This window comes from Protopterus annectens, chromosome 3.part0 (genome assembly GCF_019279795.1).
Source record: "Protopterus annectens isolate FY-2018-M chromosome 3.part0, PAN1.0, whole genome shotgun sequence".
NCBI lineage: Eukaryota > Metazoa > Chordata > Ceratodontiformes > Protopteridae > Protopterus > Protopterus annectens.
The window spans coordinates 1,251,399,503-1,251,420,830 of NC_056731.1; the positions used below are offsets into that span (position 1 = coordinate 1,251,399,503).

Sequence of the window (21,328 nt, forward strand, 5' to 3'; positions counted from 1 at the left end):
TAAACCTCACTTTCTGGTGGCTGGTGTGGTTCACTAGGCTAAGGACGTTAGCATGGTTGATGGTGTTGATGATTTGAAGATGGCCACACCTACAACTTTTGCATGTAAGTTACTCATATGGTAGGAATCCCACAGACTGTCAAAATGCTGTAATCTGTTACTGGAAGAAAGCTGGACAAAGCCAGAGAAAATGGTGAGACAGAGGGACAAACCTACAGGCATTATACATTGTCTGAGTAACCTAAAAGGTGGCAAGTACAACAGCAGGTTGCAACAGGTCAGATTAGCTGCAAGATGTAAAGGCCATTACTTAACTGTGTTAGTACTTGCAACAATTCAGTGGACTGCATTTAATAGTATACTAACGGAAAAACACAACTGTTTGAGGAACAGAGCAGACATATGGGGCAGAATGCTGGACATTCTGCAAAAACATATACAGTGAGAGGTATGAGGATTGTCACCCTGTGTCTGGTGTTACATTATAAACCCCAGTTACATCATACCTCCCAACCTCTTAGAGCAGGAAATCTGGACAAAGCCATGAACATTACTGGGACAAAGGCCCACATACAAGGAAAAGGATTAACTATTGGGCAGACAAATGTGGAATGTTCAGAGAATAACAGGTCATGCATTACCATGAATCTCCTGATGTGTATGGAGTCAGTAACTCAAATGTCTGTCATCATTTCCTAACATCAATCTATAATGATTTGCCACTAATGTGCCAGAAAATCACAATAAATATTGTGTAAAACGTGCCAAAAATACGATGCAAAACTCTGTACATTCTATTACAATCTGTAGAGTTGATAGGTATGAGTCAAATATTAGGTTCAGCAAATAGCTTTGGAATGCCTTGGACAAAATATCAGGGAGGTGCTGAACTGTGGAAACAGGTGCAGCAGCCAACAGGCCATACAAACATGTCTTCACTGCTGCAAGGGGATATATTTAAACACCAGACTGGAGTATAGGTAGTTCTGGCCTGGAATCACCTTGTAAATACTGACAGTCACACTGGACATGCCCCTCACTTAGCTAACTTGAGCCCCTGACTGTTGCCTCATCTGCCCAAAGAACTGCTATGTGGAAATATGTCTCTGCATACAGACAGCTATGTATACGTATCTGTCTCTCCCTATCCCCCTCACACATGATTACTTTATTTATCAGTATGTGGCACATATATATATATATATATATATATATATATATATATATATATATATTATATAGCTATATAAATGTGTAGACTGATGAAGAATCTCTACATCTATCTACATAACATAGCTACATAAAGTACACAAACAGCAAGTTAAGTTGACATGCCTGTTAGTATATATATATATATATATATATATATATATATATATATATATATATATATATATATATATATATATATATATATATATATCTGTATATGTGTATGTGTGGATGTACGAATGTCCCCACTTACATGCAGAATGCTGGGGTTATCTGCACCTATACACACAACAGTTGTCTGATGGTAACAGACCAAGGCCACAAAATTACATAATCCACTCATGCATAGAACCCTGTGCCTGTGGAATACCACACTGTAGACAGACAATAGTGTGCAGGTGATGTAATCTGCAAATGCAAGACTTGGACAGGCCATATTATGACTGGCCAACTGTCCACCTACCACACTGCAACTGGCCAGACATGGCGATACTGGTAACTATACACACATAGCAGGGGTAGTAACAGGTAGGACACTAGACACAATAACAGCATCAAGCAGGTTGACTCTGCAGGCCACACATGCTATGTAATACAAGGCCACTTTGCGTAGTCCACAAGTACTGTGGCTGCATCCTCTTATACAACAGGTATAACCTGTAGTGCGTGCAATAAGTATCCTGAGCTATAGAGTGTAATGGTATGTAGGGAGGGGTTCTAATCTCACATCAGCCACCATGTGTGTGTGTGTGTGTGTGTGTGTGTGTGTGTGTGTGTGTGTGTGTGTGTGTGTGTGTGTGTGTGTGTGTGTGTGTGTGTGTGTGTGTGTGTGTGTGTGTGTGTGTGTGTGTGTGTGTATATATATATATATATATATATATATATATATATATATATATATCCCTTGCAGCACTATGGACATGCCCGTATGGGTTATCTCTGTGTAATAGTAATGCATTTTAAGGCCTTAAGATTACCTGCTGGCCTCTACTAATGTCATCCAACTTAAGAACACTGGCCAGAAATCCAATATCAGATAAACTCTGTGGTGCATGTGATTAGTATTGCAAGCTATAGTGTGTAATAGTATATATATAGGGGTTTTACTCTCACAGCAAGCAACTCTGTGTGTGTGTGTGTGTGTGTGTGTGTGTGTGTGTGTGTGTGTGTGTGTGTGTGTGTGTGTGTGCATGTGTGCATGTACAAATATGTTCCTTTGCAGCAATATACACATAGCCATATGGGATATTTATGTGCAATGGTCATGCATTTTACTGCCCTCTAACTAGCTGCTGGCCCTGAATAGCCCTCATCTACAGAGGCATAACAGCTGTCCACCACCACCGAGATTTGTATGTACAGAACACCCAGGACATGTATCAAGGTTAGCAGTCCTTGTCACAGACAATGCATGCATAATTACGCTGACTGTCCCCATTGTCCCTGACACACTGTTCTACACATATGCACCTAGGTAACCACGCAAGAATACAGTAGTACCTTGCTGATGCCATATTTCTGCTGTGCTGCCATGCCACCCTGTGCTGCTGGATTGCCATCAAGTCTCCATAGCTTAGCCACTCAGGCCACTGGAACAGAAACATATACAGGTCTGTGAGACACCTATCATCCTGTAATACTACAACCGGTTTTACATCATGCAACAAAGATACATAAATTTTGGTGTGTAGTCATGACACATGCCAGAATACAGCACCTGTGATGGCCCACAACACCTGCCATGGCATAACAATAACATACTATTCAAATACATGTAAAGTAATGTAGTCACCCTATGCATTAGACACATATTTGCAAGTCCGTGCATCGATGGCATGGATGGCAGGGATGTAGCACAGGTATCATCACATGCACAGGGGGTGGTATGGGGGTGCCCAAGGCTGTGCCAAACAGCTGACAGCATGTGTGTGAGTCAAGAAGGATGCTGGTTAGATGGGCCATGGAGAGATGCCATGTGTGTCTGTTGGTGACCTGCATGTGACAGAGATGTTTGAATGTGTGCGTCTACACAGTCAAGCCCAGTGTTAGCCCGACACATGTGTATGTTGGACAGCTGTGGACCATACATTGACAGTGGACAGTTCACCATCTCTGACCATGAATACAGGAACTGACTGTGCCAGGAATGGCACTAGCATCACCATGCCCAGTGTCAGATGCGGTGCTAGTAGCTGATGGTGAATGCTCATTACTGGGCTCTGACTCCCAAGGGACTACCTAGGACCATGTGCCCATGGCCTGTCACATCATGGTGTGGACAGCGCACTTCCTTCTGTACTGCCACTATGAGATTGTGAATGTGCACAGGCACGTGGAGTCTCAGCAGATGTTGCTGACCTGTGTTCACGTGTTCGATTCCCTACTCCAACCAGATGTTCCAGCACAGACAATGAGCAGTGAAAGACTGACACTGTCTCAGTGCACTGTCTGTCCACTACATCAGTGAAATGATCCATGGCATCACCAATGTGGTGGAGGCAGTCATGGATGTCAGACTGTGATGCATCCACAATCCCGAGCACCCATCTGGTGTTGCATTTGGAACATGCCCGTGCCTCCATGATGGACCAAGACATGCAGTGAGTGACCCATGATGTGACACCTATGGCAGCTGGTGGATGGGCAGCAGTCCTCCTTTGATCACCCCTGTCAATCTGCCTATGCATGACCTTACCAAATCTCTGGCTATGGCCAGTGTCTGCACTCACTGATGCCATAGTTACCACACTGTCCTGTTCAATGTCACTATCCTCTGACTATCTGATATCTGTGGCCTCAGGACACTGGATATGTGTGGGCATACTGACTGTGTTTAGGTACAATGGGAAAGGAAGTGGGATGTCAACTCCTGGAACAGATTCAGCCCCCAAAAACCCCACCTGTGCCTCACTATGGCCACTATCATCATCAGAGTCAGATGAGACACTGACAGTTTGTGAGGACAGACTCCAAACCCCACGTTCATTTGTGAGGAGGAAAAGAAAATCAGTACATTACTACCTGCACTATTATGTATGGTAATCAACACAGACTGATACAGGTGAGGAGCCACAACTGTATTACACATCCTACATCTTATTACTGATCACATGTACAACACACAAATACACAACATACACAGACAAGACAGGCCCTTTATAACATGCACTGCAGTTACATCTGATTAATGTTGCCAGTAGAATACACCTGTGAGGTAAGCAATATGACAGTATATCTGATAGACCTACACCTGAATCCCAGTGCACTTTTCTTGAGCATAATCTGCCAGTTGTAGTATTACTGCCAACGGTATGTGCCATCTCCTTATTGTGTGTAAACAGGCATCATGGAGTGGTTGCCTCCTGTACAGCCGGCTGCATAGTCCTTCTTAACAATAAGTTTAAATGTGTTAATGTTCCTGCAAATACATAGCTTTGATTAGCCATTTTATGCATGTCAGATAAATGATCAGAAATGGAACATACAGCTATTCTACTCTGGCTAAACATAACAGTTGTGTCTAGTAAAACAGCAGTATCACACTTACCAAATACAGGACCTTGGACTCCAGCCACACCTAATGGACCTATGAAAATGTGAGGGATAGATATTGTCTGCAATACCAAATGTTGCATTGTTACAAGGTAATATGTGTGTATATCCACATGTACAGTAGTTAATGTGTGACTGCCTATATTGCTGACATTCTGAGTATGTGTGCACAACTGTGTGCAGAACTTTATAGTAAAACCAACCCCCCCCCCAATGCAGATAGACCTGACACCCATGTACTGGTATGCAAAGCCTGCCACAATGACTGATACAGTGTTACACTTATGAACACAGTAAGCTTACTTGGATGTTCTATGATGTGGACGCTGTGGCACTCACCTCCAGGAGGTATGGGGTGATGGATGCTGGTGGTTGATCCTAAGTTCACCAGGAATTCCTCTGTGGCCATGAGAGGTTGTTCTGCTGCAGACTCTCCAACAGTGGCAGCATGGTCCCTGGCCACAGCAGCTGCCCTTTGCCATGCAGCATTGACTATATATGTGTTGGACCTGCTCGTAGGCCCTGTCCTGTTGGCCAATTTGGTTCACCACTGTGATGAGGTCAGCTCACAGTGCTACTCTTTGGTCATGATTTTGATGACTCCTGGACAGCAGAATCTAATGATGCAGTCTAAGGCCATCAAGGATAACATTGTTTTCTGTGGCTGTCAATGGTGGATGCCTCCTCTGATACATCATTCCTGAAAGACAACAAGAGGGGAACACATCACAGGTCCAGATACATGGACATCCACTATGTACAGACCCTGCATGGCCAAAATGGGCTGCACTATCCAACACTCTCTCACATGTCATACCTCGCAGTCTATCAACACACTACATGTATGGCTATCACCAAGATAGTAGCAATACTGGTTATGTCCCTGTGTGCCATTCCTGCGTCTACTGTATGTCTCTACATCCATCACTGCAGTCTACTGTGGTGTGTCCTCTATGGGCAACATCCCATTACTATGTCATGCAGTCACTGTCAGAAAAATAGTTGTGCACTATTATAACAACTATACGTGGACAGTCCAGCAATACCAGTGTGCCACAATGACAGTCAGTAATGCAAACCTACTGTGGTATATATTCCCTGCAGACATAATACCACTACACAGATGTTTGTGGAATGTGAATGTGTGCCTCATAGATGTGGTCCTTTTCGCACAAACATATGGATGCCGGACAAATGGTTGGCTAATCATTGATGGCTGACATCAGAAAATAGAGAATTTGGCTGTCACATGACAGACTCCTCAGAAAACACTTATGCTGCAGGAATATCTGTTAGTCTATTCATAGTCTTACTTTGTATGGCCAATATGTATACCCTGACGCTGAGTTAGGGCCTGCCCCCCCCCCCGCTAATTATAGCTATGACCTGAATTCCTGCTGTAAGGGGTTGACAGGTATTTTAGTCATGGCTCTCAAGCACTGAGGTAAGAATTTCACCAAAACAGTGACCTAGCCAGAGTACATCAGGGACAGTCAGGGACACCTTTGCAATGTCAGAACTATTTCTGTGTGACACTGACAAACTGAGAGGAGGTGAATTACAGTACATTATTTGATATTACAGCTATGTACAACCTTACTTACTGTCAATATACCTAACTCATAGTCTACTAGCTTTCCCACAGAAGCCGACTGTTCTAGGAGGGAATAACAGAAGCAGAGCTGTGATTTGATTCAAAGCAGGAACAGTTGAGAGGCATGTCTGTAGCTGTTGGACAGCAGAATATTACTGACATGTCAATACCATAGATGTACTGCAGGCCTATTGTTGAAATCCCTATTCCCCATACCTCCATCCTCCTATCTGCATCCCATTACATAGGGCCATGTATTACATACCTGATAGAGTGAAGTAATCTTTTTTTGACAAGAACCTTTCCAAACAGCTTGCAAAACTGCTGTCTATTTGAGTAAAGCAATACACAGATCTGTTTCCCAAAAGCAATTGCTTGCATTTTGTAGGTAATGCTCATTAACAGGTAATTGACCATGCACCAAGCTGTAGCTCAGTCTTGCTAAATTCTTGCTAATTGTTGGGTTGCACTTTCATTAGCCAATGACATGGCACCACAGTGCAATATTTAAGGCCTCCATGTAGGCCTTGGCCCCTTTCTTAGTCTTTGAGATGGACATTACTGAGGTGTGGACACTACAGCATCAGAGTGTAGGTACAAATACTGTCCACTGTTGAGATTTTTGATGTATGTCCACAGTTTTGCCTGATATGTTTGGCCATTGTCTCATGACACTGTAATTATCTAGCAGTTCAGTGTTAAACATTGTTGGTTGATGTCAGTAAGGAGAGAGAGAGAGACATGTGAGCATCAGACGTCATACCCATCAGAATATGCATGCTAATGTAGTGGCTGCTATTCTATCAGCTCACTATCTTTGTAGGGTAAACTGTGAAACATATCCCTGTTGCTGTACCTTTGTCCACCCCTCACCCCACCCTTTATGTATGGTTTTGTCTGGATCCCTTCTTCTAGGGGATTGTAAGGTATCGTGGGTCTGTAGCAACTAGCTTAACATACAGCTGTGCATGCTCCAGGACACATGGGGGGTGAACACATTGGAGGACAGCAAGCTGTATGTGTAACTCAGGCAGCAGTGTCAGCCTTGTTGTTACAGTAGAACCAGGGTAAGGGTACCCTTTACAGTACAATCAAGGCATATGCTTAAGGCACAGCTTTATGTTCCAGTGCCAATAACAGAGTAGTAGGCAACATACAGTTAGGCTATATGAATATGTGCAGTGTGTTCCTACTTACAAGCCTTTGACTTGCAAACATGGGTAGCAGTGAATGCAATAGCAGCAATCTGTGTGGGTTAAAATTGCATGAATAAGTTATTACTTGCTCTGTTCACAACAATGTAATTGAAGTGCAACACATTGGATTCAAACCCAGAACTGTGGGTGACAAAATGTACTGCATGCAAGACATTTAACAGACTGAACTACTGAGTCAGTGCTGCAGCAGGTGTATTTTCAAGATATATGTGCATACATAAAGTCTATGGCACATATTGTCTGCATCCATCAGTATGTGCAAGGTTTTCAAAGACAGTTGTTCTGCGGCAGGGTCCCAATTGTACACATGTACTTTGCCATTGCTGCCTTAGCAGGTGTGTTAAAGATGCTGCTGATAAATGGACCAATTACCTGGTATTGCAGGCCTCACATACATCCATTATTATTTATTTGGCTGTGTACTGGTGTAGTTTTTGCATCACAGTCCCAGGTACACTCCCATTTTTCCCATTATATGCACTTGCAGTCTGTCAGTGGCAATCAGTATATTTTTCTGGAAACACCTGCTTTAGTTAAGATATGAGTGGGCTAATGCATTATGCTGTTGTTGACAGTGGCCTGTCTTTGAGATGTGGCAGGGGTGCTTATTTTGTAGATGTGCCAACACTATGAGAAACACATAAGATTATTATGGCACATTAGAGCACATTTAAATGGGTTTGTGCAAATTTGCATGGCTCTCTGCTTAGATCCACACAAACCTATACTAAAAAAACTAAAAAGAAAAAGGGGTGATAGGATAGTGGTGAAAAGGGGACAAGCAGGGGGAAAAACGTACTGAAAGGCAGGTAGGGACATGCAGGAAGGGGGTAAGAAAGGACCATATCTTTCCATTTCTTGTACATTAACAGTTGTGCATTTTTACAGATTTTGTACATTAATTTAGACCCTCAAACCCCAGAGACAGGTGTGAGGACAACATAAATGTGTTGTCAAGCAAATTGGAGCTAATTAGTTGTGCTCAATGGGCATGTGTGTGAAATGGAGAGCTATGTATGGTGTGATATTTTTTTTGTGGGACAGGTGACCATATTTTTTTAATAAGGAGAGAGTGGGATGTTGGGGAAGGGATGCAGGTATGTGTGGGGAGGTAAGTTGCGTAGGAGAGGATGCAATTGCAGACAGACAAGATAGCAGACAGGGGCAGTGTGTGACACATAAGGGGGTAAACACCTTGGATGGGGAGGGTGTTGTGGAATCCAAGGTGACACCAATGGGCAGTCAGCACTTCTCCTTCACTGCCCTGAAGCAGGCTGTGCTGGAGGCTGGGTGCCGGGGCCAACAGGTCGCACCAGGTTGTCCAGTCTGCCCTCAATCCAGCACAGGTGTTGTTCACAGCTCCTATGAACTATCCTGTGGACCATGGCCAGTAGTTGATCCTGGGTGACAACCCCCTCTCAGGCCCTGCTCTCAGGGAAAGGATGGATCCCATCCCCTGATCTGGTTCCACCCAAAGGTGATGCAGATCCAGTGGAGGGGGCACCAAAGCTTGGGTCCCAGAAGAGCTGGTACCCAGTGCCATCACTGGCTGAGGTAGGGTAGGTGGATCAGCAAGAACTGGCCTACCCAGACGTGCTGTGGGCATGTAGGTAAACCAATACATATAGGCTAGTTATGAACAATACCAGTGTTAGTAATAACAGCATGTCAGAATATTGGAAATAATCCCATTACATTCAATGCATATTATGTGAAACACAACAATAAATAAGAGAACAGTCAGTTTAGTAACAGCATGCCAGTAAAAGTTATGGCATAAGGCCAACAGAATATGTAATTCAACAAGATATGTTAATGTGCAACCATTGTAATACATAACAATAATAAAGCACATGCCCCAAAATAAAGTTTATAGAACAACATATGTTAATAGTAAACAAGCAAAAAATAGGCTGAAGGTGAATCCAGACCACCACACTGAACAGTTAAGTAATATGAACAGCAATTTATTGAAATGTAACGTTAAGCGCTTTTCATCTCGGTAAATGCCGAGACTTCCTCAGACAAAATTTAAAAACACACTCCTCCCTTAAATACAGTTACTACTGGTCATATGCAACATACTCACAAGTTGATTGGTTAGTAGTACATTTATTAGACTCAAGTACACATATAAGCAAGTAAAATTGACATTGTATACTGAATAGAAGTTGTATGCAAAACTAAAGTCATTCAACATGTATGATTCTCTCCTACCAATAAGTAACATAAAATGTGGAGTAAACATGTTGTACAAAGTCTAAAAAACATCTCGACCCTAAAACAGGAATGTAATTGCTACAATGTAAAAAAGTACGTCTAAAAATAATGTTTATTGAAGCCTACTTCAATATGCAAACATAGGTCAACACATTGAAACTCAAAATAAAAAACATAAATAAAATGAAATAGAATAAAAATACATTATAAAAAAATATTAAATAATAAAAAATAATAAATAATTCAACACCTATATATATTAATTAACTAATTATCTCAATAGGCTTCTTAATTTTAAAATACAATTAATAGTACAAGTTCCATTCAATCCGGGGAATGAACATGCATCTGTGTATATTTGCCAAAATAATTCCAAAGCTTCTAACCTTACGGACTCAGGACCTCCTCTCCCATCTATGTTAATACAGTCAATGGCTCTGAATGAAAATTTGTGGTTTGGGTTTTCTGAAACATGCTTAGCTAAAGCATTGTTCAATTTGGCCTTCTTAATGTGATAAAGATGTTCATACACTCGATCATGGAGCCTCCCATCCATATTCCCAATGTAAAAAGCAGTGCACTGTTGGCACTGTGCAAGATAAACCACGGCTTTTGATTGGCAGTTAAATTTTTGTTTGACCCTATATTTAGAATGTCCCAAAATAAAACATTCTCCTTTTGCCATGTGGCGGCAAAAATTACACATGTTACATTGAAACATGTCCCTCCTAGTTGAAACTCATGGGCCATTAACTTCTAAAAGTTGTTTTAAATTTGTACCATGCTTCCACATGATCTTAGGGGCCTCAGAAAGTTTATTCCTCAATTCATTGTCATTGGAAATTAGGTTCCAGTTTTTCCAAAGTATAGATAAGATGACCTTACTGTCAGTACTAAAGGGGGTGCAAAGCCTTAAAAAGGGAAAACTTCCCTATCTCCATGTTGTAATCCTGTTTGTTGGATTGATACCTGATTTCTATGTAACTGGTTCAAAATTGGTTGATAAACACCCATTTCTCTCTTAGTGCTGACTTCTTTGATTAGGTTATCAACTAGTTAGTTGGGGTAACCCCAACCCAGGAACATACCTCTAAGCATGTTACATTCCTCCAGAAAGTTGGGAAATCTGGATACCATGCGGGCAGCCCTGACAAACTGACCCTTTATTACAGATCTTTTTTGATACCATGGGTGACAACTACTGAAATGAAAGAAAGTGTTTGAAAAAAGTATCTTTCCTGTAGATTTTGGCACAGAAAGATGAATTTACAGATGAATTTACGCACCCATATACAGGGTGAGTTATAAGAATGCAGGCTATAGCCAACTGTGACACCAATCATATAGTATATTTAGCAGTATGCCAGGTCTCTCAAAGTTTTTATATAGGGAAAACAGACTGTAGGTTGAGAGATAGGATTCATGAGCATATCTATAATATTAAAAATTTAACACACAGTAATGTTCTTGCTAAACATGTATCAATATGTGGTATTGACCATACGTTCAAGTTAAAATTTTTACAAGTAATATATGAAGATGCCCGGGGTGGTGACATAGAAAATTGGGTTGAAAACAATGAAATCACTTGACACCACAAAACCGAAAGTTCAAAAACACGAAACTTCACATGCCAGACAAACCACAATCCCGACAGTCAACAAGCAAAACAAATCCCCTATCCAAAAAGCACACATACAACACAAGCACACCAAAAACCTTACAAACCTAAGCTAAACCTTACATACACAACTATCTATGCACTAACCTTAACCCAAACCCTAACCCTAAGGTCCGTCACTATCGCACACTCACCTAACCCGCACCCTAACCCTAACTCACTTAACCCACCCCTAACCCTAAAGTCTGTCACTATCGCACACTCACCTGACCTGCGCCCTAACCCTAACTCACTTAATCCACCCCTAACCCTACAGTCCGTCACTATCTCACACTTACCTTAACATATCGGTGTTCTCAGCATCGGGATTTTAAACTGTCGATCATCTCCGTTGTCAATCTTCCGGTGTCGGTGTTCTTGTCATCGGCGTTTAGGACTTTCGGCATTTTCAGGTAGACCTACATAGATATATATATATATATATATATATATATATATATATATATATATATATATATATATATATATATATATATATATATATCAATCAAAATACATATAGATAGGTATATGTGCTATTTTGTTAGCACACACATTAAATACATACATTTTTGTTATTCATTCTTTGTAAGTAAATACTTGATTTATAAGTATAATGAATTTAAACAAATAATATATATATATATATATATATATATATATATATATATATATATATATATTTTTTTTTTTTATGTATTTTATGTCAGGTTTATTCTTTTTTATATGATGCAGCTTTAAATGCTAAAGTTCATGTATTAATTGTATGATTGAGACTGCATTTCTATTGGATGTTTCTTTTTTAAAAATGAAGTTCTGTTAGTATTTTGTGTCTGATGAAGTTTGCCGTGAAAGCGTTAACACATTAAACTTTTTTTATGGTACCTTCTGACTTTGGTTTGCAGTATCTGCTATTTTGGATTGTCATTTTTGTATGTATATTTTACTTTTTTTGTTTCATTTATATGAGATAGTGTAGAAAAAGCAGTAGCACTTGCAAATTAAAATGTATCCTAGGAACGGATGAATGCAATTTAATCATGGTAAGTAACGTTTATATAATATAAGATTAAGCACATGGCTTTCCATAAATCATTAATGCCTACAAATGCTAGCTTGTATTTTACTGTACCATAGGAGATACTATTTAACAATAAAAACTTGACACACTGTAAATGAAAAGGGGAAAAACATCAGCATAATGTTAAAATGGATGTGCATTTCTTATCCTAATGGTTATTATCCAAGTATACTATGAATTTATTTATTTATTTACTTATTTATATGGTAACCAGGTAAGTAAAATGTTCCCAACAAAGGAGCAATTTTAAGGCACATCTCAGGATATCAGATAAATGAAACATGTACATAGTAAATACACAGATAGTATAAAACAAAAATATAATTGTAGATAAATCAAGTAATGATATTTTTATACACACAGAAGTTGCTAACATGGCGTTTTATGATTATTTGGAATAGATAATGGATACAACCGTGGCACAGTATTACTACAATGACACAAATGGCCTAACTTCAAATGTCACAGCTTTTATTACTGTGAATTTCTCAGCATATTATCAGCAGAAAGAAGATTTGCCTTTAAACTCTCATGATGGTATTTTCTTGTTTTCTGGCACCACACTAGTATTTCTGATTTTCTTCATGACAGTTATGGTCTGTGTAATTGTTTTTGGAAATATGTTGGTTATGCTAGCTTTTCTGGTGGACAAACGTATTCGGAGCAACAGTAATTACTTTCTTCTGAATCTAGCCATTGGTGATTTTTTTGTGGGTAAGTCAAGATTCACCATATTCATTTTGGGGTTATATAGTACACTGTTATACAAATGTACTGCTATGCAAACACAGCACCCAAAAATAGAATATTAATTATTTATATAAATATTTATATAAATATATATATATATTTATATAAATATATATATATATATGTATATATTTGAGAGTGTATGGGTTTGTGAATGAGATGTAAGATCATTAAATGCTCAGGATATGCTGCATTGGTACTATGACAATTACAGTATTATTCAGTTGCTATAGCTGAAAGCTGGAATAGTAATGATTCTGCAAATGTTGAAAACAATTGCTCATCTTTTGTTCACAGTATTTCCTAAGAGCATTACCAAATTTCCCTTTATATCAAATTATTGCTTTATAATATGTATACAGATCAATAAATATTATACATGACTATAAGAGGAGTAAATGTTGCATCAAATATGAATCCACTACATGGCAATGAGATAACCGCAATTCCATGCAGTGATTAAAAAAGAATAAAAACATAGAAAGCACACCTTACAAATGTTAAAATTAATAATTCAGTCATTAGTAACAAATGATCATGTGTTTCTGTATACGAATTAATACCCCTGGGGATAAACTTTCCATCTAGCAACTGCCCTCAGACACTGTACTAAAGAACAATAGATGCTAATCTTCACCTCTATCAAACAATAATGGTTTGGAGTTACTAAAGATAAGCCACCATACCATTTTGTCTTTTATGTGTAGACTTTCCCACTGACCAGTTGGTAATGCAGTCTGCTTCTTATTATATCTCCTACTCACAAGTGCTTTTGAAACAGTATCTTTTTCCAGGAATACCACATTTAACACAACTAGAGTAATGTATCTGTGCTGAGGTACTTCACCATAAACAATACCTGCAGTACTTTAGAAACACAGTAATGTAACAAAGTATCTGTGCTATTGACTCAATTGCTTGAGTGCTTGTGCAAAAGTTCACTATGATCTCTCACAGTAAGTTATGTTACTGAACTCGCCATTTATTTAATTTGCTCATTCATTTCATGATACCTGCTTCATTCTGTGCAGGGTCAGAAAAGTATCAAGCTCTATCCTGACATGCACCAGGTATAAGGCAAAGAACCAATGCAGGATTGGATGGTAGTCCACCATAAGGTGTAGATACCCATGCACTCATACCCATACAACCATTGATAGACCATTTACAGGCTTGCTGATTCACCTATTGCCATGTTGTTAGGATATGTCAGGAAACTGGACAACCTGGCATAAATAGGAACATACATAGACAGGGTGGGAGTACACCCAGACTCCACACAGAAGATACTACAGTAAATGAACAGACCACAGAAAGAAGTACTGTGAGGTGGCAACACAAACCAGTACTCCACTGTGCAACAAATGAGTGTACATTTATGGAGTGCCTATGCCTGAGTGCTTAGAGAGTTAACAAGGCATGTAAACACAAATTCACAATGTATGATTACATGAATGCAGAATGCATGTGTAAAAACAAAATTGCAAACACTGAATTTTTGAAAAAATAATCATTTAAATGCACGTTACTCTCCTAAATTTCAGTACTGGCACTGGGAGAATGTAATCATCTACATGAAGCATGTTCATAAATGCTAATAGTCATATCTTTTCAAACCTTTTTATCAGAATTTGTAGAGCACAGTTATAACCAATTCAGTTCCATAAACTCCAATGTAAACTAATACATTTCAGTTCTAAAACAGAAGAAGTGAGACCTCAGTCTTTGTATGTGTATTCCAATTACACATTTGGCAATATTTTTTGGGCTTAATGCATGCTATGCCATTCATGGTATTTAGCAGTACCTTTCATAGGGTTTTTTTTAGCTTTTTACAAAACAGATATGAAACCTTCCCTATATACCTAAATAACAATTATAAGAGCACAAACTGATATCTTTATAAATAAATACATTGTACAACACTTTTAGCAACAAATAGCTAATTTAATGCTAACTGGTAGTGCAGCTTTAAATTTGTACTGATATGATACCTTATTGCCCCCTTAATTTGGAACAAGTGTTATTCAGCCTTAGACAGCCTATAGGCATTGGTCTGGAGGTGAGACTAAGGAATACACAGAGAAAAGTGAAGGAGAGATTTTACCCAGTTATTATGGAGGAAACGCATAACTAGGAATGGATGAAGAGTTCAGCCATTACAGATTCAAAGTGTTAGGAGTCGTGGTCAACAAGTGTCATTCAGTCGTTAGCATATTACAGGCATTCAGAAATGAATGTTAGTATTGCTTTAGCTGTCACAACTGAAGAGCTTTAGTGCTCCACACATGGCGAAAACTGTAGCAGCCACTTGCTACAAATGTAGCAAGCAGGCTGCTAAAGGTTAAGATGATAGCAGACTTTTTTTTGATCTTCAACGTAAAGTTGAGAGGGGGCACTATACAATGAGATCACACTTTAATCTTGTGCCTGAGCTGCACATAAACAGAACAGGGATTATGCATGGGAACAACCAGTAGCCACCTGGGATATCTCTTTAGCAACATGCCTGAGTGGCACAGAGAAAAGCAAAATGATAATACACACAGCACATCTCTGCCAGTGTGCAAACAAAAATAGCAACAGTAGTGACTCTATGGGAAATACAAATTGCCAAGTTGATCTTGATCATCAGTGAGCTGAAATAAACAAATTGAAAGCTCATTAAATTAATTCTCACTGAACAGTAGAAAATTAAACATACATAGACCTTGGCCACATCCAAATATGGTGGGAAGGCATTAATGTAGTTTAAATCGACCAGTCACAATGGTATAAGACTAATATAATCATGTATTTCACTGTGCCATATCAGATATCTGCCTTCGAAGGTAATACTTACATTTGACAAAATTTGATTGTTAATCCCATAAAGTACTGCAGTTAATTTCTTCTAAATCTAAATAATATTATTAAAAAATCTAATGTGTATTTCTGTTGTCTTACTTACTATCAAGGTCATGGATTTTGCATTATTAATACAAACAATGTTGTTAAGTCTGTGATGTCTACTTAGCTGCCCTCCACAGAAGTGGATATCACACTAAGAATTGTTAACAATTTTTCTTTGATGGGTGTACATTATTTTTGTTAATGCCACAATGAACTAAAGAGTTGCAGAATTTATTATCGTTTTTTTTCTTTCTTTTTTTGTGAGTGGGGTGGGTGATCTGTTTTAAGTTGTGTGTACTCATATAGAGCCATCTTTTTCACATATTTTGCATATGATGGATGGATGGATGCATTGCTTCATATTTTTGGGGGGGGGGGGTTAACAATCAAGTTTGCTTTACAGATACATTTTTCCTTCCAATTATGTTTTTTCTCATACAGGGCTATGAAGCCCAAACATCTGCACTCTGTTAACTGCCATACACTAATGCTGAGAATGATTTGATCATTCATGGACTATGTTGCCATGCATCATTCTACTTAGAGAGATGCAGTGATAAGAAGTGCTACTATGACCTATCTGGGAGCAGGTGGTCTATAATGTGAGGGTGGTTGGAGGTCATAGATGCATATACTCCAAAATGAGCCACAGAGTCAATGATATGATCATGGATGCCAAATGATGGCCAGCTGCAACTGCCTGAGGATGTGTGGCTATGGGGGTGGTCCTGCTACTGTGCCACCACTGAATGAAACAGAGGAGATTCTGTCCACTGTCAGAGATCCAGACAGCTCATCACAGGGTTCATACACAATCCTTGATGTTGGGGCTGACAAAGAGGACAACCCAAGTGCGTCTACTGCAGAACTTCCAGGTGCACTACATAAAAAAATTTGCATTTCATAAATGCATCTATCTATCTATCTATCTATCTATCTATCTATCTATCTATCTATCTATCTATGTAGATAGATATGTACATACAGTACATACAGTACATAAAGTATATAGCCAGAGACATGGGTGAGATAGAAGAGACATTGAGGGAGGGGGACAAGGAGGGGTAAGGGTTGAGGGTGGGAGACTAGTGAAAGGTGAAGATTTGTACGAGACCTGTCTTACTCTGCAGATGTAAAGGCTATTCTTTTCTGTTTCTTGTGTCACTTGCTTTATAATGCTTACCATCCCTGCTCCATCTCCCTTTTTATATCCAGACACAGCCGGGTTTGTTATTGCATGACCACCTGCAAATGGTAAGCATAACTTCTGTATTCTTTCTAATGTACAAAAGGTAGATGTATGTGTAACTGAAATGTATTTGTTTACATTGTATTAGCATCTATTAATTTTTAATATATGCTTCACATAACATAGGTTTGATCATTGCTTATTCTAGTTCTCATTTTTTATGTTGCTTGCTTGTTATCATAGGAGATCCTGTCAGTGGCTCTGTGGAAGTCCTACTGCCTGATATCAGAGTATTGGTAGCCTCTGATGATGATGGTGGCCATGAAAGAGGCAAAGTCAATGGGGTGCATGGGATCAATACAACACTGAGGTTTTGCCTCCAATATCTCTTGCTCCTATTTTGGACTCAGTCAGTATACCAACACATACCCATGACAGAGAGACCTCAGACACAGGATAGGATGAGGGTGACACAGTTCATCAGGATTGTATGGTTACTTTGGTTGTAGAACTGGTTGCTTCTCCCAATAGCCATCGTGAAATTGAAATGCCACACAGGTGGGTCAGTAGAGGTGCTCAGAGGAGGTCTGTTGTCCACTTCTTCCTGATGTTGATGTGTCAGTATGTGTAGAGAATTCATGAAAGCACAGTCACATTCCATCAGGACCTCAGAAGAGAGTATGTGAGTACTAAATATTGTGCATTCTGACATGAGACACTGCCTGAACTATGTGGGTGACTCCTTGGACAGGATGAATGACACACTGGATCAGGCAGTGTCTGTAATGGAACATCCACTGTGGGAAAGTCAGCATCCACATATCTGTAGAGCAGCTGCATCATCTGGTGTTAGCCAAAATTGCAGTGCAAGATACCGCTCCTGTATTGGCACTACTTCCACTTGGCCATTAGTGATTGCAGTGTCCACAACCAGACATGGTAGGCTATGTGGTCTTGGTCCTTGATGTAGTCATGATAAGAGTTATTCAGCAGACATCTTTCATATTCAGGTAGCACCCCTAATTATAGCCCGGGCCATATAACTGGCAATGCAACTTCTGGCAGAGGTAGTTCTCATGGTTCAGGCAGGGTGAAGATGCTGAACTGATTAATATACCATGCATGTCTCACACCTGTCTGAACTGCCAGGAAACTGGTGGTTGATTGTGTTCATGCGACGCATACACACACACACACACACACACACACACACACACACACACACACACACACACACACACACACACACACACACACACACACACACACACACGCACTACTTATCTAGGCAGTACTGTTGACTGCTACACATATCTTGCTACTGGCCCTGCAAATTGGATACGTACAAAATAAATTGTTGCTTGACTTGCACACACTCACTTCTTTGACATCAGGGTTTCCCTACTGCCTCCCCACCCTGTGCAAGTGCTGATAACTGTGACCAGCCTTTTGCACATTTCTTTATGACTTTGGGTTGCATATATATGTCTGATGAACACAGCGGATTGTTAATGTTTGCTTACTCAGGACATTCATTTAATGTAAATGTGTTGCAGAATAAACACTTTTAATCATAGTTTATAATCAGTTGTGAAAGTCTGTTTCTGTTAATTGTTGACCCTCACTGTAATTCTGTTACTGTTCTTCATGCAGTCAAAGTAGATATTTAAGTCTTACTTAATGTTATACTTGTACAGATGATGCTAACATTGTCCTGCTTACTGGTTTATATACAATGGTTAATTCAAATGCTTGATGCACATTATTGGTCAAAATCCATGGCCGTATATTGTGAATATCACTCATAAACTATTACTGACATTACTGTACTCCTGAGACATGTATCACCTAGGGGACATATGAGAATTTGCATAACACAGTAATCAGTTATATAACCGTATTACTTTTTCTATACAGGTTCAAGACTTACCTTGGCAATAATGTAGATGCAAGATGTCTGCTTGTGGAGGGGTGGTGTTGACTGTGTTTGATGCTAACAGAATACAACCATTATAGGGTAAAGTAAAGATTGTGCAGTTTGGCAGGCATCAGTTTTAATATGCATAAATACTAAGGTTCTTACTCTTTCGTTTAGGTATTCAGTGTGTGTTCTATCCTTTGCCTCTTAGCCAGAGACATGGCATATTGTGCACACTTACATCTGCTAGCATCATCTGCAGCTGGTGGTTCTCCTCCCTCAGAATTCTCATCTGTATCTGTTGCAGCTGCTGGCTCTGCCCCATTTGTCCTTGTTGAAACTGTTTACTGTGAATGATATTATGCAACATGAAGCAGACAGTGAGTATTTATTCATTTATTTGTTTATTTATTGCTTTTGTCTACTTGGAAAGTCTGACTGGGCACATAAACCATTTTCAGCAAAGATCTGGGGAGGAAACCTCAATATGTTCTGAATACAAAAGATATGCAAGCTGAATACACCTTCTATACCTGTAGCTAGGTACCAAGCCATTGATGAATTTCCTGTTCCCCCTCCAATTGTCTAAGTTACACTTGAATTGGGTTAGGGAGGAACTCTGATTCACATGGATGGGGAGCCTGTTTCAGAGATGGGACAGTCTCTGGGATACCCACTTGTCTCTCCAGCAGGTTCTATTTGTATCACAGGCAAGGTTTAAGTCTTTTGAATGGGTCATTCTGGTGCTATTTGTTTTGTGCATATGCAGTAGGTCCATCAGAGTGCGGTCTGACAATACCCTGTATGCCAGACATAGATCTCCCCTCAACAGCCTGTAGGAGACAGACTACAGGGATAGGGACTTGAAGCAGTCTGTATAGGACATTTTACTTATGACCTGTATTCTTTTAGTGAGGAACCTCTAAGGATGTTCCATTTATTGTATATGTCTGGTTAGGTACATACCAAAGGGGGCATTGTACTTAATGATATGTCTGATGAATGCCAAATACAGTGGAACAATGACTTATTTGGACCTAGATGCTATACCTTTGTTTATAAGTTTCACAACATAGAATGATTTCCTCACTACTGTAGACACATGATGGTCAAAGGATAGATTACTGTTTATGCTTGTCCGTACGTTCCTGACTACTGGGTTAACTATAAGTGGTGTGATGTCATTATGATAGTTACCATAAGTGGATTACTTTTCAAAGGAAACTGTTATGCATTTATTGACATTTAGCTTTAGACCATGGCTCTGACACCAGTTGTTTGTCTGTGTCAGCCCTTCCTGTGGAACATTTGTGTCAGTGTGGGATTAAATGACAGCTGCTAATTTGCAATCATATGCAAATTTAGTCAGCCAGACACCATTGACATTGGCCTTGACTTCATAGAAGTAAATGCCAAAAAGGAGCAGCCCAAGGACCGATCCCTGAGGGACTCCACTTGTGACTGGCCAATTTATAGAGATGCACTCTCAATTCTAATTTCCTGGGTCCTGTCTGTGAGCAAGTTGGCTATCCAATGGGTGACATACAGGTTTGTACCTAACCTCTTGAGTTTGTCAACAATGCCTGAGTGGGGTATTGTGTCAAATGCCTTGGCCAGGTCAAGGTAGGCAGTGTGAATCATTTTGCCCTCATCCATTGCTTTTGTGACCTTCACAAAGAAGTCTACCAGGTTGAGTAAGCATGACCTGCCCTTGATAAAATCAAATTGGGTTGGATTCAATGTCTGAAGATTTACTATATCATTATTCATCATTTCCATGATAATTCTTTCCATGGCATTGCATATAAGTCTAGTGAGACTTATGGGTCTGTAGTTTCCAGGGTTTGTAGATGGCTCACCTTTCCTTTGTGCAGAGGGATGACTGTTGCTGTTCTCCATTCATGAGGCATGAAACCTGTTTGGATGCTATTAGCAATTCTAGAGGGCCTGATAGATCATGTTTCATGCTATTTAGAAGGCATCCTGGGATACTGTCTGAAGCAGTGTTCTCGGCCTTAGAGGGAGCATTAAGGACCTGTTCCC

At 39.7% G+C, this 21,328-nt stretch overlaps 1 protein-coding gene across 1 annotated transcript in view; it reads left to right on the plus strand.

The window, feature by feature from the left end:
* Nucleotides 1-21,328, plus strand: part of LOC122797044 (histamine H3 receptor-like) — a 327,328-nt gene that overhangs the window by 27,001 nt on the left and 278,999 nt on the right. Inside the window, exon 2 of the mRNA XM_044065819.1 lies at nt 13,029-13,250. Within this exon, the coding sequence (XP_043921754.1) occupies nt 13,029-13,250 (222 nt within the window). The remainder of the gene's footprint in view (nt 1-13,028; nt 13,251-21,328) is intronic.